The following is a 25,934-nucleotide window of genomic DNA, read 5'->3' as shown; positions in this document are numbered from 1 at the left end:
TTTGTTTCAGCTTTATTTAACAATTTTAAATACAGGCAAGATACTGTATTCAGTGCATGAAACAAATTGGGGGCACAGCAACACCGCAGTGGCTAGTGTTCTGCATTTTTGCAACTGACCACACAACATAGTTAGTAATTAAGATTTGTAACAGCCTCAATGCATTTTCAGGGCTCTATGCACATCTGGCCGTGGTTTTCAACACCATTATGTCCGATTGTGCTGGAAACAGCTCAATAGTGTACAGCTGGTCGTGTCACCAAAACAATCATCGTGATTGGTGGAAATCGGTGGAAGGAGCAGACCAGATCTAATTTAGACCAATTTGTCTTAAATTACACACAAAACTGAACAGTCCAAATAAGTTTCACAACTGTTTCTGTGCAGGGGTTAAATCTGAATGGGCATTATTCTCAAATTTACAATTAAAATGGAAGCCCCTGGACTGGTGACTAAACTATTTTGATCAATGTCACTCCACAGCATTTGCACATGGTGTAAAATACCCCAAACCAGCAAGAGCACAGAAGTTCAATCACAGATCAGTTTGTAGGAAATGCAAAAGAAAAACTACTTTGCACAACTATTACAAACAGCTGCCATGAAATGGATGCCACACTTGAAAACTGTGGTGATTTCTGTTCAACGGCCACCATAGACATCTTAGTTACAATGCTGTATAGTTCAGATTATCCATAGGATCCGGTCACGAACTGGTTTGGATAGTTGCACATTGGTAATGCAATTTCTTTTTGAGGGGAAGAAATCATAGTTATAGAGATTCAGAACATAAACTTTGAGTAACTGGAGGGGAGGGAGGGGAGGAGAAACTACATCCTAAACCATATGGTCTGCCGCTTTGGTTAAAAACACAAACTGTAAAAGACATCACTAAGCCCAACCTCAAAAAAAAAGCTGAAGCAGCGCATCCTCCAGGACACTTAACCACAAAAGGTGGTGACGTTTAGTGAAGACAGCACCATGTTAAACCCACCTGTAACAAGAAGGAAGCTGCAGTAAATCAAGATTGAAAATACTACACTGGTTAACCTGAGACTGCCGCACAAAACATCTGAAGCTTTCTAAACTACCGTAAACTCCACTGCAATGCCTTGTTGGCAGGTTGGGTGGGAGGAAAAGAGAATGCAGCAACTCAGGTCCACGGAATTCCATTACACAGAGAATAGGTATCCTTAGAGAGCGAGCCTGGGCTTCTGTCAAGAAAAGCAAAGCTTGGCACAGCGACAGCACAACACAGTAACAGCAACCCATTTAAAACATGCACACGGGTACAGCAGCTTTCAAATTAGTTCATAGGTCTCTGCTTGTCCAAAATACTTCAATAGCCCGCCCTCACCACTCAGAAAAAGTCACAGTGGAAAGGCAAGGAGACTGTTAACTTGTGCAAGTATTTACTAAGTTCCGGGTCATGATTGGAGTTTCGCCTCCTATCGATTGCAGGGAAAACATTTTAGGACTGACTGCACCAGTCTTCGTTTAAAATTGCTCACAGGTGTACAATTATGGCTACAAGGGAGTAAGATCTCCAAGGTGTACCCTTCCACCACTTAATGTGCGGAATCTACCCAGCTGAGGCATACACAAAACTCTCGCGCTCTCAAGCACAGTGAATATTTTTGCCCAGCAGGGGTTTCAAGCTGGATACCAGCCATCTGCTGACTCCAATGAAAATAACTTAATATAAAAAAATATACTTAGCACTTGTAAATATGTTGAAAGTTAAATATGATTTCTTGTGTTGCATTGAAATGACACCCTCAAACCCCGGCTGGCTTCAGGTTGACTTGTTATCTAGAGAGGAGCAGGCAGAAGTGAACATCCAGCAGCATAGGGAGCTTGCAAGAAATATCTCATGTATTTCCCACAAGTCATCTGGCTTTTTTGGTCCACTTCCTAAAGGGAATTACATCAGATTCAGAGGCTAAATTGCAACAGTGCCTTGTGGCCACCTGATGAGAGCACACTGGTCAGAAATGACATTCTTTGAGAGGGGTGGGGAAGGAGTCCAGAGCAAAAATCAGAAACTTTGGCAACATACATGCGCTACCATGCTGGACAGGAGAGCGGAGGCAATTAAGGACACAACATTTGTAAATGCAACAGAGTGACAGAACCGAATCCCATCCCCAGGATCTGGATTTCAATTCAAAAGGCAGCTCCCGGTTTTGAGAAATGCCCTTGGTGAAGAAGCCCATGCCGGTTATCAATTTGACCCTACCACCCAGACCCAACATAGAACATTCTGCACCATTACTGGATAGCTTCCCTGCATAACCACACATTTTAAAAACTCATATTACCAAGTGGATGAACCATGTCATAAATTCAATACCCCATGCCCATAAAAATCCTTTCTTCACGTAGGTCTTGAATTAAAATTGTGGGAATAACTTAGCTAACAATCGTTTACCCCAATAGTTCTGATACGACTTGAAAAATTATTGATTTAAAGCACCACTAAACCCTCGCTGTGACCTGTGCTACATTGAATTTAACCTTCAACACAAAGTCAAGAAGTGGCACACTGTTTAGTGCGCTCGAACTGGGTTACGAGATTGAAACTACAAAGATGCTTATTGTGAAACCTGCTCACTCCAGCAGCCATCACTGTAACCTAACAATCAGTTATCTTTCCCCTATGCAAGACTAAAACGTTATTGTTTCATTTTTTCTTTCCTTGTCAAGTGGACAAGATCCAGAGACCTGGCGTTAGTATAATCCCTGGAACACACAGTAAGCTGGGTCTTTTTTTTCCTTCTCTATAATCACATTAGCAGCAAGCTGTCCCAGAGTCACATAATGCTACCGGAGCAAACCTCTGTTTTTAGGTAACTCTGTTCAGCTACACGTTATCACCGAACTTCAAACAGATCAGATTTTACAACATAAAAAACTGTACATAAGATTTTGTTCAAATACATATCAACATATAAATATAGACAGAAGCTTCCGGTTGGGAACCTCCATAGTCTTCGTAGCGATCGATTGTAGGAAGGGAAGCCCCAGCCCCCTCTTCTCACAGAGACCTCCTCAAGTCCATTCTGGTTTTTTTTGTTCTTCCTCAGTGCTTAGGAAACTTTATGTCCAGTCTGAATTGTGCAAAACAAAACTGACGCCACTGTTGATCCATGGCGAAAGCATGCGGGGCGAGGGTGAGGAGGGGTGGGGGAGGGAGGGGGTCATCGCTCTGGCTCGAGTTCCTGCTGCAGCGGGCGCCTCTTCTCGTGGCAATGCTTCTTATGGGCAGGCCAGTCTTTCTGCTGGCACTGGGAGCCGCAGTATCGTGCCACCTGGCACCGCCCACAGATGTTGAATTCACGCAGCTGAAACATTTACAAAAAATGTCAGTAGAAGAGAAACAGGTGGTGAGAAATGATGCAGTCTGATCACTTAGCAGTAGAATTGCTGACGTGATTTCATTTAAATCAATGTTACTGAAATACGTAGGGAACCAACCTGTGATTCCAACGTAAAAATCCCTATTTGTGGTTAACAGGATGACCATCAACACATCAGACCTACCATTTTCTTTTTAAACCCCTACTCTCCCAAAGGTGGCGACCCTAGCTGGGTCAATAGCCCACATGTTCCAATAACCCCTCTGGTACATAAATGAAGTTCTTCTCTGCTTATAAGCATGCTGTTTATGGACTATTTGCCTGCTGGCTGCCACCAACCCCCACACTCCTTCCCCAACCAGGAAGAATGAAGCCTGGTGTAACTCACTGTTGTGACAAACGTGCAACCATATTGCCATTCCTACATGGATCCGTTGGGCCAAAATCCTGGGCCTCCTCCCTACCAGCATGATGGATGTACCTAAACTACATGGTCTGCAGCAGTTCAAGGTGGCAGCTCACCACCACCTTCTGAAGGGCAATTAGGGATGGGCAATAAAGGCTGGCCTAGTTAGTGATGCCCACATCCCATGAATGAATTAATAAAAAATATGCAACAATCCAACACAGTCACATTACCGGTGGATCAGACCAACTCTTACAAACCAACATCAGTATTAACCACAAGCACTACACAATTTAGAATGTCAATGAGCTGGCAATCCAGGGGCCTGGACCAATAATCCAGAGAGCAAGGTCAAATTTCTCCATGACAGTTTGAGAAGCTGAAATTAGTTTTTTTTTAAAAATCTGGAAATAAAAGCTGTTATCATGAAAAGTGACCATGAAGCTGTCTTGTAAAAACTCTCAGGTTCACTAATGATCCTTAGGGAAAGAAAGCTGCTCTCCTGACCCAGTTTGGGCTTTATAGGTCTCCAAATTGGTTGACTCTTAACTGCCCTCTGAAGTCTCCTAGAAAGCTATTGAGTTGAATCAAATCTTTAAATAAAAAAAAATTTAAAAGTGTAATATAGATAGAATAATGCTCCCTCTACACTGCCGCAACTGCAAAAAAAACTATCACCTCAATGAGATTTTGTTTTCCCACAAGAGTCACTTATGTGCTTGCAACTCAGTCATTGTCACGCAATGACTGAATTATGTATTTGTTGAACTTGCCCAAGCCGAACCATGCAAGTGCCCTACAGCCAGTAGACTGGGTGGCAAAGGCAGGCAACTTTCAACATGACAGTGTGGGTTAGTTTCAAACTTAGGTTCAAGGAGTGAAAGGATGGCGATTTAATCACCTACCACTGGAAAAAAACATTCGCGCATTTTAAAACTAAAGCATTACTATTCATACTCATAATCCAACAGTGTTAATATTTTAACTGGACTATTTGGTGTTTCCAGCTCAAGCAGAAAAAACCCACAATTCTTCCCCAAATGTAATATTTGTTTGGGGAAGTGGGGGGAGCTGGCAAACTGAATCCTGCTCCTCTCCTGGATCTGCCTCAATTTCCATTGGATTCTAAAGCCAAATACAACAGCTGTTTGGACAACATATTCTACAAAGTACAGTGTATCTAACTCTCGGACCAAGTCAAAAACCAGAGTCCATGAAAAATTAGTTCCATAATATGTAATTGAGTATTTTGAAACTTAGTCTAGTTCCAATAAATAACCCTGTGGACAACTGTAGTGCAGATAGTCATGGTTGCACTGCATGGAACAGGCCCCTAGTGTGGTCACATTTAACAAGTTAGGTACCACCTCTATCCATTTCCCAAGCTATAACTCAGAATAATCGGGCAAGGGATGAAAGATCAAGTGGACGGCCTTCAACAAACAGGTAGTGCTTTAAATGGTCAAGCATACCAACTGTGTTAATCCGCTAGCTTCAGTTAGACACATCCAAAGCGGTTGACTCTTAACTGCCCTCTGAAGTCTCCCAGCAAGCCACTCAGTTGAATCAAATCCTTTAAAAAGAATATTGGCTGCAGATGTTCAAGAAAACAGCCCCAGCTAGGATGGGGGTTAAATAATGACCTCGCCTGCAGCAGTTACTTACGTAGTTCCGGAGTCACACACCACCTGCCAATTCATCCCACATCAACGCAGAACAGCTCCCATTGAGAAACCCAAAAACCCAAAGGTTATCCACATCCCCAGTGTTGGGAATGAGACAGCGGACAAAATGGTAGAACGGTGAACAAAAAGAAAATCCACTATCGAGGGGAATTGATTACTTGGGTCAACCGACTTTTTCTTTGTGGTATCCTCAGTAAGCAGGACCTCAGCAGAACATCGATGGCTGCCATTTTACTGCAGTAGAGAAAGTGTGCTGCATGGTTAGAAGTACCAGCTACCTGCCCTGGTGAATGCACATCCCATGGTAAATTCAAAGAGGAACAAGGCTTGTCCTGGTCTTCCAGCCAAAATTCCTCCCTAAAAAGATTATTTGATCATTCATATGATTTGATCTTTGTGGAATCTTGCAACCAGCAACCTGATTGATATGCTTGTCGGCATGGTCACTGCAGTTCAAAATGTATTCATTGGATGAGATGCACATTAAGACAGCTTGAGAATGTAATAAGGCTCCATATCAAGACAGGTTTTATTTTAGAAGCCACGGTCAAGCCTTGGATGTATTATAACGATCCTGTCACTAGATGGCAATAGATACAGCAGATACAAAGTTCTGAGACACAATACAACACGCACCTGGGTCCAACCATTGGCAGCTGCATCGATGTCCTACTGTCAGATATTGCCCCCCTCACCATCTTTAAGTCACTCCTTAAAACCTCTCTCCCCATCCAAGCTTATGCTCATCTGTTCTGTATGGCTCAGAGTTAAATTTGGTCTGCTTACAGCCTATGAAGCACCTTAGTTAATTTTTAACCACATTAAAAAAGGTACCATATAAATACTATACATCCAGCAATTTGTAAGCACAGTGACACTTGCCTCTATAATAACTTGAGCACTTACCTGCTTCTCCATCATAGTGCATGGCGGGTAATGACATTCATAATATGTGCAGGAGTCCTCCTCATCCTCCACAATGTCACCGTTGGCATTGTAGTAACGTGTGAGGTTCAGCTCAGGGAACTGCTCCTCAATGGGATCTGCAGGCACCTGCTGGATCGCCAGCCAATAAAGACTCTGCTCCCTATACACAAAAGAAGAAGCCATTAGCACAACAGCCTGCCACACACTGCACAAACTGGCATGGTTTCAGTGGTTCACTACACTGGAGGCAAAATCTCAAACTAAATTGCAACTTAAATGCATTTCTGTTTACCTAATTGGTTTGGACAGCTGTAGTTTGCCCAGGCAAGCTGTGCCTTCTGATTAAGTGAACTGGAATGCACTGCAACACTAAACCCATGAACACCACTTAGCCCAAGACGACAGACACCATCCCTTATTGCCACCCTCCCATAGCGCCTGCTCAACAATGACTTGCCTCTGTTTACTGGAGATTTCCTCTGCCTTTGGCCTCCAGCCTATAGGAACAAGCTTGAGGTTGTCCAGTCTGTTATCCACTGTCACGCCGTTGATGTGAACCACCTGAAAACCTGGAGCAATCCCTCCTCTGTGCCGCTCCCTGGGCAAGTAGAAAACAGACAATGGTTATCAAAGCTTCCAATAATTTGGCCAGAAAGCACAACCACCAGCTAGTAAAACCACAAAAAATGACACCCACACTGGTGGGATCATTGCTAGAGCCACTCTTACACTGGGGAACCACCTTCCTGCCACCCTCGCTTCCCTCCACTCCCCAGGTTTATCGTTCCATTCAGTATCACACACTAGCCAGAGATGGAGCCAAGATAACCAACAATAATTCACAAGGCTGGGTGGCACAATCCTGGTTAGTAAATGGGCCTGGCAATGCGTATTTACCTCCGGCTGTATTTTCTTTATTTCAAATGAAAGAGTTTGCATTTATATAGCACCTTTCCTGGCCTCAAGGTGCCCCAAAGGGTTTTACAGCCAATTAAATCTGTTTGTGATATAGGAAATGCAGCAGTCAATTTGTACACAGCAAGCCCCCACAAACAGCAAAGAAATAAATGACCAGGTCATGTGCTTTAAATGTTGGTTGAAGGATAAATGGTCACTTTTTAAAAAACTTTCACAGGGCGTGGGCATCACCAGCTAGGCCAGAATTTATTGCTCACCCCTAATTGCCCTCGAGTGATGTGTCACCTTCTTGAACCGCTGCAGTCCATGTGGTGTAGCTGCAGTGCTGTTAGGAAGAGAGTTCCAGGATTTTGACCCAGGTGGCATAGGTCACAGATTTGGAAGGTGCTGTTGAAGAAGCATTGATGAGTTGCTGCTGTGCTTCTTGTAAATGATACACACTGCTGCCACTGTGCATCGGTGGTGGAGGGAATGAATTTAAGGTGGTGGATGAGGTGCCTTTCAAGTAAGCTGCTTTGTACTGAACAGTGTCAAGTTTCTTGAATGTAGTTGGAGCTGCATTCATCCATGGAAGTGGAGAGTATTCCATTGCACTCCTGACTTGAGCATTGTAAATGGTGGACAAGCTTTGGTTGGTCAGGATGTGAGTTACTCTCTGCAGAATTCCCAGCCTCTGACCGACTCTCATTGCAACAGTATACAGATTGTTTAGTTTTTGGTCAATGGTAAACCCCCAGGATGTTGATAGTGGGGGATTCAGTGATGGTAACGCCAATGTCAAGGGAGATGGTTAGATTCTCTGTTGTTGGAGATGGTCATTGTCTGGCACTCGTGTGGGGCAAATGTTACTTGCCACTTACCAGCCCAAGCCTAAATATTGTTCAGTTCTTGCTGCATATGGACACAGATTGCTTCAATATCTGAGTCGTCGTGAATAGTACTGAACCTCCGCACTTCTGACTTTACGATGGAAGGAAAGTCATTGTTGAAGCAGTTGAAGATGGTTGGACCTAGGAGACTTACCTGAGGAACTCCAGTAGTAATGTCCCAGGGTTGAGGTGATTGACCTCCAACAACGATAATCTTTCTTTGTGTTAGGTACAACTCCAAGCAGCAGATAGTTTTCACCCCGATTCAAACTGACTCCAGTTTTGCTAGGACTCCCTGATGCCATACACACCCCAAATGCTGCCGTGGGGTATCAAGGGCAATCACTCTCACCTACCTTCTTAGGTTCAGCTTTATTGTCCACGTTTGGACCAAGGCTGTAATGAGGTCAGGAGCTGAGTGGCCCTGGCAGAACTGGCAGCGTGGGGGGTGGGAGCCAGTAGTGGGCTGTAGGTGGCAATCAGCAGGGAGATTTCTTCGCCCATGTTTGGCCTGATGTCATTGAAACTTCATGGGATCCAGTCAATGTTGAGGACTCCCAGGACAACTCCCTCCCGAACGTATACCACTGTGGGTCTCTCCTGCTGGTGGGATGGTAGTGTTGTTGTCTGGGACATTATCTGTAAGGTATGATTTGGTGAGTATGACCATGTCAAGCTGTTGCTTGACTAGTCTGTGGGACAGCTCTCCCAATTTAACATCCCCCAGGTGTTAATGGGGAGGACTCTGCAGGGTTTGGTTATTTCCAGTGCCTAAGTCAATGCCAGGTGGTCGTCCAGTTTCACTCCTTTTACACTTCATAGTGGTTTGATACCCAATTTCAGAGGGCATTTGAGAGTCAACCACATTGCTGTGAGCCTGGACTCAAATGTAGGCCAGACCAGGTAAGGACAGCAGATTTCCCTCCCTAAAGGTCACTAGTGAACCAGATGGGTTTCTTTTTACAAAAATTGACAATGGTTTCATGGTCACCATCACTGAGACTAGCTTTTAAGTGAATTCAAGTTCCACGGGATTTGAACCTGTGTCCCCAGAGTCTTTGACTGGGTCTCTGGATTACTCGTCCAGTGACAATACCACTATGCCATCCCCTCCCACAAATAATCCAGCAACTTCAGTTGAGGGGCAGATGCACAGTTAGGCTTAATAGAAGTTGCTATGAGAGATGCGCTTCTCCCTCATGTGCTTTGCAAAACCACATCGCGCTGCCTGTCTCACCAAGGACATGTGTTAACTGTGACTCAGCTGGTAGCACTCACATCTCTATGTCAGGAGGTTGTGGGTTCAAATCCTAGTCCAGGGTGAGAGCACAAAAATCTAGGCTGACATTTCAGTGCAGTACTGAGGGACTCCTGCACTGTGTTGCCTTTTAGATGACATGTCAAACCAAGGCCCCGTCTACCTTCTCAGGGGAATGTAAACAATCCCACGGCAATATTTTGAAGAGGAGCAAGTGAGTTACCCCTGGCCAATACTTTCTCCTCAATCGATATCACAACAGATCACCAGGACATTATCTTGCTATTTGTGGGAGTTTGTTGTGCACAATTAGCTGTTACGTTTTCTACAACAATGGCCACAGTTCAAAAGGTACTTCATTAACCATCATTCACTTTTGAACTTCGAGATCCAGCCACTATCTAAATGCAATTCTTTCGTTATGCATTGTATGGCGTGAAGTTGCTGCATCTGAGTGATTGACGTGAACTAAATTCACCACAGAAATTGAAATCTTGCTCATTCTGGTCCAAGAGCCCTGTTTTTTTTCCCCCATTCATTCATGGGGTGTGCACATCACTGGCTAGGCCAGCATTTAATGCCCATCCCTAATTGCCCTTGAGAAAGCAGTGGTGAGCTCTCTCCTTGAAGCAGTGCAGTCCATGTGTTGTAGGTACACCCAACTGTGCAGTAAAGGAGGGAGTTCCAGAATTTTGACCCAGTGAAGGAACGGCGATATATTTCCAAGTCAGGATGGTGAGTGGCTCGGAGGGGAACTTGCAGGCTGTGGTGTTCCCATCTATCTGCTGCGCTTGTCCTTCCAGCTGGTAGTGGTCATAGGCTTGGAACGTGCCGTCTAATGACGGTGAGTTCCTGCAGTGCATCTCGTAGATGGTACACACTGCTGCTGTGTGTCGGCCGTGACCTTATGATGGAAAGGTCATTGATGAAGCAACTGAAGATGGTTGGGCCAAGAACACTATCCTGAGGTGATGTCCTGGCACTGAGATGGCTGACCAACCTTCATGCTAGGTATGACTCCAACCAGCGGAGAGTTCACCCTGATTCCCATTGACTCCAGTTTTGCTAGGGCTCCTTGATGTCATACTCAGTAAAATGCTGCCTTGACGTCAAGGGCAGTCATTCTCACCTCACCTCTGGAGTTCAGCCCTTTTGTCTATGTTAGAACCAAGGCTGTAATGAAGTCAGGGGCTGAGTGGCCCTGGCAGAACTCAAACTGAGCAGGCTATTGCTAAGCAAGTAGCTGTAGCTTCTAAACCTTCCATCAATTTACTGATTAAGAGTAGACTGATGGGGCAGTAATTGGCTGGGTTGAATTTGTCCTGATTTTTGTGCACAGGGCATACCTAGACAATTTTCCACATTGCCAGGTAGATGCCAGTGCTGTAGCTATGCTGGAACAACTTGGCTCGGGGCAAGTTCTGGAACACAAGTCTTGAGTATTATTGCTGGAATATTGTCAGGCCCCATAGACTTTGCAGTATCAGTGCCTTCGGCCGTTTCTTGATATCACGTGGAGTGAATCAAATTTTAGGTATGCCTGGCATGCCCTCCTGCACTCTTCATTGATCCAGGGTTGATCCCCTAGCTTGATAGTATGGTAGAGTGGGGGTGTGCTAGGCCATGAGGTTACAGATTGTGTTCGACTACAAATCTGTTGTTGGTGATAGCCCACAGCACCTCATGGTTGCCCAGTCTTGAGTTGACCATAAGACATAGGAGCAGAAATTAGGCCATTCGGCCCATCGAGTCTGCTCCAACATTCAATCATGGCTGATAAGTTTCTCAATCCCATTCTCCCACCTTCTCCCCGTAACCTTTGATCCCCTTACCAATCAAGAACTTATCTGTCTCGGTCTTAAATACACTCAATGACCTGGTCTCCACAGCCTTCTGTGGCAATGAGTTCCATAGATTCACCACTCTCTGGCTGAAGAAGTTTCTCCTCAACTCTGTTCTAAAAAGTCTTCCCTTTACTCTGAGGCTGTGCCCTCGGGTCCTAGTCTCTCCTACTAATGGAAACATCTTCCCCACGTCCACTCTATCCAGGCCTTTCAGTATTCTGTAAGTTTCAATCAGATCCCCCCTAAACCCCATCGAGTATAGACCCAGAGTCCTCAAACGTTCCTCATATGTTAAGCCTTTCATTCCTGGGATCGTTCTCGTGAACCTCCTCTGGACCCTCTCCAGGGCCAGAACATCCTTCCTGAGGTACGGGGCCCAAAATTGATCACAATATTCTAAATGTGGTCTGACCAGAGCCTTATAAAGCCTCAGCAGCACATCCCTGCTTTTATATTCTAGTCCTCTCGAAATAAATGCCAACATTGCATTTGCCTTCCTAACTACCAACTCAACCTGCAAGTTAACCTTAAGAGAATCCTGGACTAGGACTCCCAAGTCCCTTTGCACTCCAAATTTCTGAATTCTCTCCCCATTTAGAAAATAGTCTATGCCTCTATTCTTCCTACCAAAATGCATGACCTCACACTTACCCACGTTGTATTCCATCTGCCACTTCTTTGCCCATTCTCCTAACCTGTCCAAATCCTTCTGCAGCCTCCCACCTCCTCAATACTACCTGTCCCTCCACCTATCTTTGTATGATCTGCAAACTTAGTCAGGATGCTCTCAGTTCCTTCATCTAGATCATTTATGTATAAAGTGAAAAGTTGTGGTCCCAACACTGACCCCTGCGGAACTCCACTAGTCACCGGCCGCCATCCTGAGAAGGACCCCCTTATCCCCACTCTCTGCCTCCTGCCAGACAGCCAATCTTCTATCCATGCTAGTACCTTGCCTCTAACACCATAGTCTTTTATCTTACTGAGCAGCCTCCTGTGCGGCACCTTGTCAAAGGCCTTCTGAAAGTCCAAGTAGATAACATCCATTGGCTCTCCTTTGTCTAACCTACTCGTTACCTCCTCAAAGAATTCTAACAGATTTGTCAGGCATGACCTCCCCTTGATGAAACCATGCTGACTTTGCTCTATTTTACCATGCACTTCCAAGTATTCTGAAATCTCATCCTTAATAATGGACTCTAAAATCTTACCAACGACTGAGGTCAGGCTAATCGGCCTGTAATTTCCCGTCTTTTGCCTCACTCCCTTCTTAAACAGGGAGGGTTACATTAGCGATTTTCCAGTCCTCTGGGACTTCCCTGACTCCAGTGATCCCTAAAAGATCACCACTAATGCCTCCACTATCTCTTCAGCTATCTCCTTCAGAACTCTGGGGTGTAATCCATCTGGTCCAGGTGATTTATCCACCTTCAGACCTTGCAATTTTCCTACCACCTTCTCCTTGGTAATCGCCACCGTACTCATCTCTGCCACCCCCCACCCCCGCCGACTCTCTTGAACTTTGGTGATGTTACTTGTGTCTTCCACCCTGAAGACTGACGCAAAGTACCTATTCAGTTCCTCCGCCATTTCTTTGTTCCCCACTATTACTTCTCCAGCGTCATTTTCCAGCAGCCTAATGTCCACTTTTGCCTCTCTCTTTCCCTTTATATATCTAAAAAAAACTCTTGCAATCATCTTTTATATTACTGGCTAGTTTACCCTCATATTTAATCTTCTCCCTCCTTATTTCTTTTTTTAGTTGTCCTCTGTTGCTCTTTGTAGGCTTCCCAATCCCCTGGTTTCCCACTGCTCTTCGCCGCATTGTATGCTTTCTCTTTCACTTTTATGTTGTCCCTGACTTCCCTTGTCAGCCATGGTTGCCTCGTCCTCCCTTTAGTATGCTTCTTCCTAGGGATGAATTTTTGCTGTGTTTCCCATATTACTCCCAGAAACTCCTGCCATTGCTGTTCCACTGTCTTTCCTGCTAGGCTCATCTCCCAGTCAATTCTGGCCAGCTCCTCCCTCATGCCTCTGTAGTTGCCTTTATTCAACTGTCCAGCTTTTTCCTCTCAAATTGCAAGGTAAATTCTATCATATTATGGTCACTTCCTCCTAAGGGTTCCTTTATCTTAAGTTCCCTTACCAAATCTGCCTTACACATCACTAAATCTAGAATTGCCTGTTCCGTAGTGGGCTCCACCACAAGCTGCTCCAAAAAGCCATCTCGTAGACATTCCACAAATTCCTTTTCTTGGGATCCACTACCAACCTGATTTTCCCAGTCTACCTGCATATTGAAACCCCCCAAGATCACTATAACCTTGCCTTTCTTACACGCCTTTTCTATCTCCTGGTGTATCTTGTGCCCCACATCCTGACTACTGTTTGGAGGCCTGGACATAACTCCCATTATGGTTTTTTCACCTTTGCGGTTCCTCAACTCTACCCACACACATTCTACATCATCTGACCCTACGTCATTTCTTGCTATCGATTTAATTTTATTTCTTACTAACAAAGCAACCCCACCCCCTCTGCCAACCTGCCTATCTTTTTGATAGGATGTTTATCTTTGGATATTTAGCTCCCAGTCCTGATCCCCTTGCAGCCATGTCTCCATGATGCCCACCACATCATACCTGCCAATTTCAATTTGCACCATAAGCTCATTTACCTTATTTCGTATACTGCGTGCATTCAGATACAACACCTTCAGTCCTGTATTTCCCGTCCCTTATCTCATTGTTGTCCTTTACCTGATGTGCTTGAAGTTAGCTTCCTAGCCCTTTCCAGACACTCTGTCCTATTTTGTGTTCTGGAGACTTTAATAGCCTCTTCTGGGCTCTCCTTTTCAGTTTTTTCATAATTTTCCATGAAGTTGAATCCACCACCACCCCCCACAAGCTAACCTGCTGCTTTGTTTCCCATTAGTCATACTTCTTCGAGTTTTACCCCCCCCCACTTTCTAGTTTAAAGTCCTGTTGACCACCCTATTTACCCTTTTCGCTAGAACATTGGTCCCAGATCGGTTCAGGTGGAGACCGTCCCAACGGTACAGATCCCTCCTGTTCCAATATTGATGCCAGTGCCCCACGAAATGGAACCCCTCTTTCCCACACCACTCCTTTAGCCATGTGTTTACTTCCCTTATTCTCGGGTCCCTATGCCAATTTGCACGTGGCTCGGGTAGTAATCTGGAGATTATAACCCTTGAGGACGTGTTCTTTAATTTAGTTCCTAGTTCCCAATAATCCCTAAACAGGTCCCCTTTCCTAGTCTTACCTATGGTATTTGTCCCGACGTGGACCACAACAACTGGATCCTCCCCCTCCCTCTCCAATATCCTTTCAAGCCGTTCAGTGATGTCCCTCACCCTGGCACCGGGCAGACAGCATTCCATGCGGGACTCTCGATCCTACTTACAAAGGATGCTATCAATTCCCCTAATTACAGAATCCCCTGCAACTACCACTTGTCTTTTTGCTCCCCCCTCTTGAATGGCCTCCTGTGCCACGGTCAGCTGGCTCATCCTCCCTACAGCCCTGTTCCTCATCCACATAGGGAGCAAGTACCTCGTACCTGTTGGACAAAGTCAAGAGCTGAGGCTCCTCTGTTCCTGAACACAGGATCCCTCTACCTGCCTCACTTGCAGTCACACCCTGCTGACCCTGACCACTGACCGAACTTGAGGTACTTAATCTACCAGGTGTGACCACCTCCTGAAACAAAACGTCCAGGTTTCTCTCCCCCTCCCGGATGTGCCACAGCGTCCGGAGCTCAGACTCCAGCTCATCAATTCTGAGCCGGAGTTCCTCCAGCAACCAACACTCGTTGCAGATGTGGTCACTGTAGCTCGCAATGGGATCTGCCAGTTCCCACCATCATACGGCTACAGCACATCACCTGCCCAGCCATCTCGAATTAGATAATTAATTTATTAATTAGCTTTGCAGTGTTTTTTTTTCAAATTTGGTGCAGATTTCCTACCAACCAATCAGGTCACAGCTTTCCTGTGATGTCACTTTTTCAGTTTTGGCTTCACTTACTCTGTGCCCTGAGGTCACCGCTCCGGTGCTCCTCCCTCTGAGTCTGCTCCCTGGAGACAAGGCCGCGAATCCCAAGTTAAGTTGCTAGATCTGTTTGAAATCTATCCCATTTAGCACAGTGATAGTGCCACACAACACAATAGAAGGTATTCTCAAAGTGAAGGCGGGACTTCGTCTCCACAGGAACTGTGTTGTGGTTACTCCTACCGATACTGTCATGGACAGATGCACTCGTGGCAGGCAGGCTGGTGAGGATGAGGTCAAGTATTTTTTTCCTCTTTTGGCTCCCTCACCACCTGCCGCAGACCCACTTTAGCAGCTATGCCCTTTAGGACTCTGTCAGCTTGGTCAGTAGCGGTGATACAGAGCCACTCTTGGTAATGGACATCGAAGCCCCCCCAGCCAGAGTACATTCTGTGCCTTTGCCACCCTCAGTGCTTCCCCCAAGTGGTGTGCAATATGGAGCAGTGCTGATTCATCAGCTTGGGGCGGGGTGGGGGTGGGGGGGGGGGGGGGGGGGGGGGGGGGGGGTGGGCAGCACATGGTAATCAGCAGGAGGTTTCCTTGCCCACTTTTGACCTGATGCCATGAGACTTCATGGGGCCTCGAGTCGATGTTGTGGATGCCCAGGGCAACTGCCTCCTGACTGAAAACTACTGCTCAACCACTCTGGTGGGTCTGACCTGCTGGTGGGACAGGACATGCCCAGGGATGGGGGTGGTGTTGTCTGGGACATTGCCTGTAAGGTATGTTTCTGTGAGTATGACTATGTCAGGACAGCTTGACTAGTCTGCGAGACAGCTCTCCCAATTTTGGCACAAGTCCCCAGATGTTAGTAAGAAGGACTTTGCCAGGCTGACAGAGTAAAGTATGCCATTGTCGTTTCCGGTGCCTCAGTCGACATTGGGCGGTCTGTCTAATTCCATTCTTTTTAGACTTTTTAAATCGGATTGATACAACAGAAGCTTGCTAGGGCATTTCAGAGGGAAACCAAATTGCTGTGGGTCTGGAGTCGCATGTAGGCCAGGCCAAGTAAGGAGAGCAGATTTCCCTCTCTCAAGGATGTTAGTGAACCAGGTGGGTTTTGCGAAAATCGACAATGGTTTCATGGTCATCATTAGACTTAATTCCAGATTTTTATTTGAATTCAAATTTCATGGGTCCCCAGAACATTACCCTGGATCTCTGGAATACTAGCCCAGCGACAATGCCCCTGTGCCACAGCCTCCCCTCCCCTGTTACAATGTGATAAGTGCTAATTATAACCAAACAACCTCTCTGGCACTGAAAATTAAACCTTCACAAGCATGATGTCGCATTCCTTTAAGTTTACTTGTTGAGAGATTTTAAATGTCAACTTAGCAAATAACACTTCTTTTTACTTTACCTTTGACTCTTTTCTGTCATTTTTCTATTTTGCTTTCAAATTTGATGTGGATTCACACCCTCTAACTTATACTTCTTTCTCAGTCCTTGCACTATTAACTTTATAATCAAGCAATTGGGTTGCTTACAGAGACACAAAGTTGCTTGCCCTGTTCACTCACGTCCCAGAGGTTGTCTCCCTTGCTGTGACAATATCAGCTGCTACTTTCAGCAATTTGCCACAAAAAAAATTAAAACGCTGGAAGTGCAAGGTCAAGTCCAAAGGCAGACGCTGTTAGACGACCTGCCACAGCAAATTAAAGCCCATCACCTCTATTGCCACAAACTAAGAATGAGTTTTTTTGCAGCTAAAACTGCAGATAGATTGCTGCCTCCGGTAAGATGCAGCAGAGGATCCCTGGGAGCGTCTCTGTGTCTAAAGGGGGTTGTTAAATGAGGCCCCATCTGCCCCCTAAGATTGATTTAAAAGATCCCATGGCAGTATATGAAGAGGGGAAGGAAATTATTCTGGTGAACAAAATACTTCTTTCAACCAATATGACAAAAAAAATCCATTTTCTGCCCACTTCATGTTTGTGTAGATCATTTTGTACATGAATTGGTTGCCATATTTATATGCATAATAGTAATTACATTTGAAAAAGTACTTCACAGGGGACAAAGCATTTTGGAACATCCTTCAGATGTGATAAAGTATTACACAAAGAGAAAGAAAGAACTTGGTCACCATTGTAAAGTAGAAAATGCAGCAGCTAATTTGCAAACAAGAAGCTCCCACAAACAGTATTGAGATTAAATTACCAAATAAGCTTTTAGTGACGTTGGTTGAAAGATTTCTGTTAACCAGAGCACTGGGAAGACGGTTATGTTCTTTTTATGAATCATGCTGCTGGATCTTTTATGAGGCCTTGATTTAACGTTTCATCTGAAGGGCCGCACTTCTGACAGTGAAGCACTCGCTCAGTACTGGCGCACATAGAAAGTACCGGTCGGTTATATGCTCAAGTCCTGGAATATGATTATGGCTCAAAGACAAGGATGCTACCACTGAGTAATGGCTGACCATAAATCGAAGTCTTTGATTTAACTGCAGTGCAGTGCCAACCTAGATTAAACACTTAACCCCCGCTTTGGAGCTCAAAACCACAAGCGAGAGAATTAAAGAGAAGATTAGAAGAAAAAACTCTTCAAATAGAGGGTTGTTAGAATATGGAATTCACTGCCACAGTTCAAGCAGAATCCATTATTTCTTTCATAAAAGAATCAGACAAATTCTAAGGAAATATTATTAAAGGATACGGAGATCAGAAAGGTGGTCGGTGCGGAGAAAGACACTCTGAGAAGGTTTGTTGGGCTGCATTACTCGTTTCTGCATCAGTGGGGTTCCATTGTACAAAAGGAAAATAATGCCTAACTCTCACAGGCCCATTCTGTAATCTCTGTAAATTGTAAAACTGATGCATTATATTCTTAAGCAGAGCATAAACTTCAACACATGCTAATCACTTGGCTCTATACCATACGTTTGCAAGTCCTCAAACAACAAATGCATCAGCTCTTACTCACTGAATATAACATGGGCTTTAATCACAGAATCTGCTGACATTTACACCTTCATACAGATGCAGGTTGAGAGAATTACTTCAAACCACTAGGCAGCAACTATATTTGCTCTATCAGAAATTTGGTGGGTTTTGTGTTTATACAGGGAGGAGCATCAACGCTGTATAATTTGGGCACAGTTGGAACAGCATAAAAATCTCTGCATACTGCCCTAGCTGTAACCCCTGACATCAGAACAACCAGCTACCCCAATTACCTAAACAAACCACCCTTGGGCTGGGAGCAGATTGCAAAGCATTGCTGATGGTGTAATGGTGTAAACCCCATCTCACAAAATTAGGATTTAGAATCCCCAAATTAGTTTCCCAAAGTCAGTACTCACCAGAGCAGCTCATGTAGAGGACGCCCAGAACCCCTCCGCTTGCTGATATCAAACGCATAGGCAAATATTTTTGCACCATTTCCATCAGCATCTATTTCCATACGAGCCTACAAAAGAATGAAGCAGTTTATTAAAGAATGCACAGCAGATTCACAGGAACAGGAGCAGGCCTTTCAGCCCTTCGAGGCTTCTGCGCCATTTATTTGGACCATGGCTGATCTGCAAATCAACTCTATTCACCCAGCTATGCTCATTATCCCCTGATACCCTTAAAAATTCATTCATCTCTATGTGAATGGAAATGGAATGGCACAGGCACCACAGAACCCAACCCATTGTTGTTGCACTGAAACAGACAAATCTAAGACTAATCTCAGTACTAGAATTCTTTTATCAGAACTGGAGCTAGACCATTTAAGAGTGAAATTGGAAACATTTCTTCACACAAGGGCGGTGGAAATCTTTTCCAAAAGGCTGTGCATGTTTGGGTCAATTGAAATGTTCAAAATTGAGATGGATGAGATGTTCTGTGGTGTCTATGTAACACCCAGATTGATTGAATTATTCTCTATAATTACGAGAACACCGATTTTCTTTCTAGCCTACCCACAAAAATTGGAGTCTTGTATGAAAACAATATAAATGTCTGTCCAAAGAAGTTAACAACCAGCAATAAACCTAACCGCCTAGCATGTTACAATAAATAACACCAGCTGTGCCCTGATCAACCATTTCTTTGTAAAAATGTATTTTCTTTCTTGTGCCAACTTAAGCAATGACCAGGGCGCCAAGGCCTTATAGAGACACCAACTGTGTCTTGGATTGGCTATGGCTACTCCTACATCATTGTAGAATCTTTTAAGTATATCCTTCTCACATGGACCTGCTCAGGCCCCCCTCACCACCATCCCCTATGTCAAACAACAGCAACTTATATTTAATACCGCATCTGGAAAGTAGGAAAATGTCTCAAGCTTCACAGGGGCATTATCAAACAAAATTTGACACCAAGTCACATGCGGAGATATCAGGACAAATCACTAAAAACTTGGTCAAGGAGGTATGCTTTAAGCAGTGTCTTAAAGGGGGAAAAGAGAAATGGAGAGATGAGGTTTAGGAGGGAATTCCAGGGTTTAGGGCCTAGATTGCCGAAGACACAGCCATTGGTGGTGCAATGATGAAAATTGGGGATGCAGAAAATGCCTGAATAGGAGCAGAGATCTGAGGGTTGAAGGCTGGGGGAGTTATGGATAAGGAGGGATATGAAAACAAGCGCAAGAATTGCAAAATCAAGGTGTTGGCAGACCAGGAGCCAATGTGGTGAGTACAAGAGTAAATGGTGAAGGGGACTCTAGGTGTGAGTTAGGACATGGGCAGAGTTTTGGATGAGTTCAAATTAATGGAAGATGTAAGATGGGATGTGGGCCAGGAGAGCATTGGTATAGTCAATCTAGAAGTGGCAAAGGCATGGATAAGAAATCCAACAGCAGGTGAGCTGATGCAGAAGTGGAGTTGGGCAAAACAAGGGAAAAACACTATATACACAACACAGAGCAACAATGCAAGTCCTAGCCTGCAAACATTCTCCAAGACCAAAGAGCAGACAGTCATTTATACGGCAAGCCTGTCATTATCTGCAGGCAACGCATGATGTCCTGGCATCATGGGACAACCAGACAGAAGATGCAGTAGAAACAAACGGAAGATCTAATCTGAAACGTTACTACCTGTAACGATCAGGTCTAGTGACAGTAATAATTTGTTTGGGCTCAGTAACTCTGCCCTGCTGGAGCCCTGTGAAACTGGCTATATTTAAAAACAGTACTTTCCTCTAGTTATTAAAACACCCAGAATGTAAGGAAACTCAAATTCCTTTGGCACTATGTACCAGCAATATATTCCCATCAAAAGCTGAGTTTTCAAAAAGGGAAGTGATGATGGCGCAGAATTAGAGGGAGCATGCTTTTCTTTACAGAATCACCTTAGATTAGCAAGCACATCTGACAGTCAAGGCAAATGATTCGCCACCGATCAGGAGCCTCAATTTTCAATTTCTCAAATTTAGACAGAATTGCAGGGTTTGGGCAGTGACCCATATCTGACAGTAGAAAGTGTGGAACTGTTCATTATGGGATTTCAGTCATCCAGACTGTTGAGCCTGGGCTTTAGCAGCTGACCAGCTCAGAGATGACATGTATGGGAAGACAACATCAGCCACGTAATAACTGATTCATTTTCCGCACATGGTTCAATTTATAATTCAGCGAGATAGCTTCCTGAAGTGTTGTCAGTGCGACATTATTAAAGCCCAATGCCAAACCCGTGAAATCTCAGCAACTATGCCCACTCAAGTTCTGGGATCAACCGATCATACAAGGACAGATTCAGTCCAAGTTTGGGTCATGTTTACAGAAACAGCATGAGCTGCATAATGTCAGGGTGAAGCACCAGGGACTGCGGCTGAGTAGCAAATTAAACGCATCAGATGGATACATTAGTTTGGAATCTCCTGAAACTTACCTGAAAATAATAGCATAATGCTCGCTTTCAGTCTAAGAGATCCAGGAAATTCAGCCATTCCTGAATTTCCTCAATCTTTTACACCAATTCTACGAAATCTCAACCAAAATCTGCTGGCAACGTATGAAAAGTGTATGCAAATTTCCTGAAACACACCAGCTCAGAACTGGTTGTAAATTTGCAGCTAAAAAACACTGATTTCCACCCATTATACCCAACTTGGATGTTCTGGCACAAGCTGAGATTGCCAGGAAATTCCAGCATAATTTGCCCTCGAAGATCAGCACAAATTTCGGTACAACTTGCCAGTTACTCTACTTCAGGAAATTCCAGGAGTATTGAAGCAAGCTGGCAAGTGCAACAACACAGCACGATAAGCCAGAACCAGGTGCAGACTCAAAATCCTGGGAATTCATTGAGTCATCCATTAAAGAGCCACCAAACAGGCTTCTTAATACACAGCTGATCACTCAGCCAAAGGGACTTCACACCTGTTTCATAAAGGCTCTATCTGGCCAATAGCATACGCTTCACAAACAGGTGCAATCTCAAGTCCAATGCAAAGTAAGCTGTTGCCAGCTGTACTTCAACTCATTCTCTCATTCACTCTGTCAAATAGAAGGCAATAGTTAATGGAATTGAAACCTAGCTTCTATGTAGCTTGGACTTTTAAAAGCCCCTTGGCGTTGTCCTCCACCTCATCCCGCTAAAACCTACCATCGCTTGCAAAAACAAGAGTTGTCCTTTCAACAACAATTTGTATTTATATAGCACTTGAACATAATAAAACACCCCAGGGTGTTTCTCAGGAGCACCATGAAGCAAAATTTGATACCAAGCCACATTTGAATTATGGGATGGGAAAACAACCTAAAATCATACCCTATTTCAGTCTTGCATGAGACGACTCTGGATCTGTTTTATTCTGTGGTCAATCAGTGGCCAGAATGTACCATTCATCAGTGCTTTAATGTTCTGGGTGAAAGCTGATCATAATAGCACGTATTTATCACTTGAAAAATCACCAGCTGATTATCCAGGCCTATGTTTAATCACATACTGCCATCACAGCAACAACTTGTATTTATATAGCACCTTTAACAGAGTAAAATGCTCCAAGGCACATCACAAGAGTGATATCAAACAAAATTCAATACTGAGTCACATAAGGCAATATTAGGGTCGATGCTTAAAGGTTCTTAAAGGAGGAAAGAGTGGTAGAGAGGGAGGGAATTCCAGAGCTTAGGGACCAAGCTGCCGAAGGTATGGCCACCAACAGTGGAGCAATTAAAAATCGGGATTTTCAAGGGGCCGGAATTAGAGGAGCACACAGATCTCGGAGGGCTGTGTGGCTGGAGCCGGTTACAGATAGGGAGAGGGGAGGCCAAGGAAGTGACAAGTCCAGCCGTCTGTCAGCCTTCTTACCTCAAAGGTATAATTCTCCACCAATGGGATGTCTTGCTCGTCTATTAGTGTGTACTTAGTCTGAAAACCGAGAAACAGATTTATTGTTAAACTCCTTTTAAAAACAGTGCAGACTGTAGAAACAGCACTCTAACATGAACAAGACAGTGAACGCAACCAGGGGAGGTAAGCAACAGCAGCTATTAATTCTCTATCTCCACTATAATGGCCACTAGCATTTGTGAGGTCAAACTCCCAGGTGCCAAAATGGGAGGGTCACTGAAGCAACCACGTAACGGCTGCATACTTGCAAGTTTACAAGTAGTTCTGACATCACCATTGATCTCCATTCCACCCTCAGCGTAAATGGGTCGAACGTGATGGGAACTGAATCATACTGAACAGCTAACATTAGACAACAGTTGTTGACTGCACCACTATTGATGTGAGCCAGCATCTTCGTGCTGTCACTCAGTCACCCTGCCCCCAGTGTTACTGACTGTATCTATACAGATGTTAAACCAGTTCCCCTACACGGTCAGTCAGTAAACCTTCCCCAGCACCCTGTGCTGTAGACAGCACCTCCACTGCTGTTAATCCAGCCCCCTCACACTGTCACCCAGGAATTCTTCCCCAGCACCCTATGTTACTCTCTCTAGCCATACTGATAATAATCCAGCGCTCTCTCGCTGTCATTCAGTAATAGTTTTCAGAAAGATTGCAAAGGAAATCTTGTTACTATCCTCCCCCCCATTCCCAACAGAAGACTTGAGGGAAAACAATCAAATCCCAACTCATTTCATAATTTGACTTTCAGGAGCAGGCCCTGACAGAGTGGGATATCTGTACGCTAAATGAGCTGTGTCCCATAAGCACACTGCCAGAAACACAAACACAATGACCATTTGCTATTCCCCAGTGAGACATTCCCAGCAACTCTGAGCTCAACCAGGTGAATTACAAAGCAGCCAGCGGCGTAGCCACTGTATATGTGCACACCACCCACAAACCCAGCACACCGGCTTCTTGGCGTGAAATGCAGGTGACAACAGGACCCAAAAAAACAGTAACTCTTAGGAACAGGAAAGACCATTCAGCCCCTAGTTCTGGACTCCCCCACCAGAGGGAGCGGTTTCTCTCCATCTATTCCATCAAAACCTTTGGAGCTCATCAACCATCACTCAATCCATTTCTATTCTGGGCTACCAATGAATCCCATTTATAGGCCCCTTCTGTTCGAATCATTAATGGTTAAACAGAAGCAAGCCATGTGGACTGCCACATATACACTTTGGTAAGTGTTTAATCTTCTCTCAGCCAAGGGTTGATAACTTATTTGACCCGAGTTAAGTGTCTCCAGAATCTTGTTTTGCAACCACTCCCCCAACCCCCACCACATTTCAGAGAGACTGGGACCTGACTCAGGAGTTAAACTGTAACTCTTACACTTGTGCAAGGTGGAAAACACACTTCGTAGATCTAAACCAGTATAATTGCAGCCCGATTAAATGCCACCTGATTTTGCTGCGGTGTATAAAAATCAAAGCTTTTAACATATTAGGGAGGAACTAGTAGTACACAAGTCAGCAGCTTTGATTTTTTAGATAGTTAAACTCTGAGGGTGACCTATGGACATCTTCAGCACCCAAACTTCCCAAAGTGCCAACTCACTTTTTACATTCTCCTGTGCTCATTCAGATGAGGACCAGGACATTTCCCCAATTTAAAACATCTATTCAGCGGCAAGAGGGGAGATGGTGGCATAGCGGTAATGTCACTAGGCTAGTAAGCCAAAGGCAGCTGGTGGAATTTAAATTCATTAATAAATCTGGAATTGAAAGCTAGTCTCAGTAATGGTGACCCTGAAACTACCACCAGTTGCTGTAAAAACCCATCTGGTTCATTGATGCCCTTTAGGAAAGGAAATCTGCCATCCTTACCTGGTCTGGCCTACGTGACTCTAGACCACAGCAGTTGACTCCTAACTGCCCCCTGAAATGGCCTAGCAAACCACTCAGTTCAAGGGCAATTAGGAACGGGCAATAAACGCCGGCTTTGCCAGCAACGCCCACATCCCTTAAGCAATATTAAAAAAACAAGTATTTGTGTAATAGGTGTGGCACAGCCAGCTGCAATGTGAAGCTCCCTCCCCTGTGCCTCAGTGACATACTTGGCCCCCAAAGCAGACAATGCTGAGTCTACCACACATATAGAACATTCCCATTTCTTGCACTGGCCATTGTTAATCCAGCCTTTGAATGACAATTAGCAACCAGCTGCAGTTCAATACACTAAAATTGCAATGAACAAGTGCCATTATGGAGAGAAGGGGAACTGTCATCCCGTTATTTCTGGGAGATTGCAGAAAGTTTTGAAGAGATTAACCCAGGCCATACTGTGCAAGGCACACAGGTTCCTATTTAAAGACCAAGTCAATAAGGCCCAGGAACTCAGACCTCCTGTCATCGTGAAGAAATGAGATTCAGAAGTGGGTTAAGTTGTTGGGCTCACCCGCAATCCTCAGCTGAGCTTCCCTGTGGACAGTTCATCCCTAATAAAGTTTTCAGTTGTACAGTGGGTTATAAACAATGTAATGAGCTACCTACAGCTGGCAGCACTCAATGCCATGCCATCAGCAAGATGCCCTGCAGGAGCAAAGCCAGCACTAATGGCTGCTCCTGTGCATTCTTTTTAAAAAGAAAGATTAGCTCAATCTTTGGAAACCAGGGGTGTATGCCCTGTGGGAAGTGCAAGACCTCACGCCAACTTAATGGGAAATGCCTGGCACTGGAAACCTCTTTATGTCAGTGCAGAGCAGGGAATTGGGCACTCACCCACCAGGCAAGAGCTGAAGACAGTCACCATGTGCCCAGAGCCCCAGTCCCAAGCTGAGGCAGTGGAAGGACAGACAGTGTATGCTGCACATGGCAATGGCGGGGAGAGGAGAGCAGGGGCACTGACCGAGCTGGAGAGCACTAGCCTCCGCCCCCACTGAGATCAGCTCTGAGTGCAGGGCGGAGGGACAAGCTCCCACACCAGGGGCCCGGCGGCCTCGGGTTCCCCGGGGGGTGGTGGGGGGGGGAAGAGGGCCGGACCCGGCCCCGTGCCTGGGCCACATGGTCAGAGTGGGCCCGTGGAGCAGCGAGCGCCGAGGCCGCGGTCCCGCCCAAAGCCCGGGTGGGAGTGGACTCCACGCTCCCCGGTCCCGCTAGCGGGCCGGCCCCGGGGACTCCCATCTCCGCTCTCACCTTGCCGGCGGCCCGACCGAGCCGCACGATCCCCAGCTTGAAGTCCGACATCGCTCCCGCTCCCGCTCCGCCTGCCCCGAGCCCCCGACACGCGTACGGACACCGGTCCCCGCGCC

The 25,934-nt window shown here is 45.2% G+C and overlaps 1 protein-coding gene across 1 annotated transcript; it reads right to left on the bottom strand.

Annotated features, from left to right (window-relative positions):
• On the bottom strand, window positions 1–25,934 carry zmynd19 (zinc finger, MYND-type containing 19). Its single transcript, XM_041194216.1, has 6 exons — window positions 25,819–25,934; window positions 22,592–22,651; window positions 18,647–18,753; window positions 6,835–6,975; window positions 6,357–6,537; window positions 1–3,344 (listed from the first exon to the last, which is right to left on the bottom strand). Exons 1-6 carry the CDS (start codon window positions 25,867–25,869, stop codon window positions 3,201–3,203), a joined length of 684 nt encoding a protein of 227 aa, XP_041050150.1. The 5' UTR covers window positions 25,870–25,934; the 3' UTR covers window positions 1–3,200.

This window comes from Carcharodon carcharias, chromosome 8, assembly GCF_017639515.1.
Source record: "Carcharodon carcharias isolate sCarCar2 chromosome 8, sCarCar2.pri, whole genome shotgun sequence".
Lineage (NCBI taxonomy): Eukaryota > Metazoa > Chordata > Chondrichthyes > Lamniformes > Lamnidae > Carcharodon > Carcharodon carcharias.
The sequence above is the reverse complement of the archived record's forward strand: the minus strand, read 5'-3'. Positions and strand labels throughout refer to the sequence as shown.

Coding starts and splice junctions, on each gene's coding strand:
- zmynd19 (XM_041194216.1), bottom strand. CDS start 25,869: ATGTCGGACTTCAAGCTGGGGATCGTGCGGCTCGGTCGGGCCGCCGGC. Junction 22,652..25,818: donor TCGGTCGGGCCGCCGGCAAG/GTGAGAGCGGAG, acceptor CTCGGTTTTCAG/ACTAAGTACACACTAATAGA. Junction 6,538..6,834: donor GAAATCTCCAGTAAACAGAG/GCAAGTCATTGT, acceptor TTTTGTGTATAG/GGAGCAGAGTCTTTATTGGC.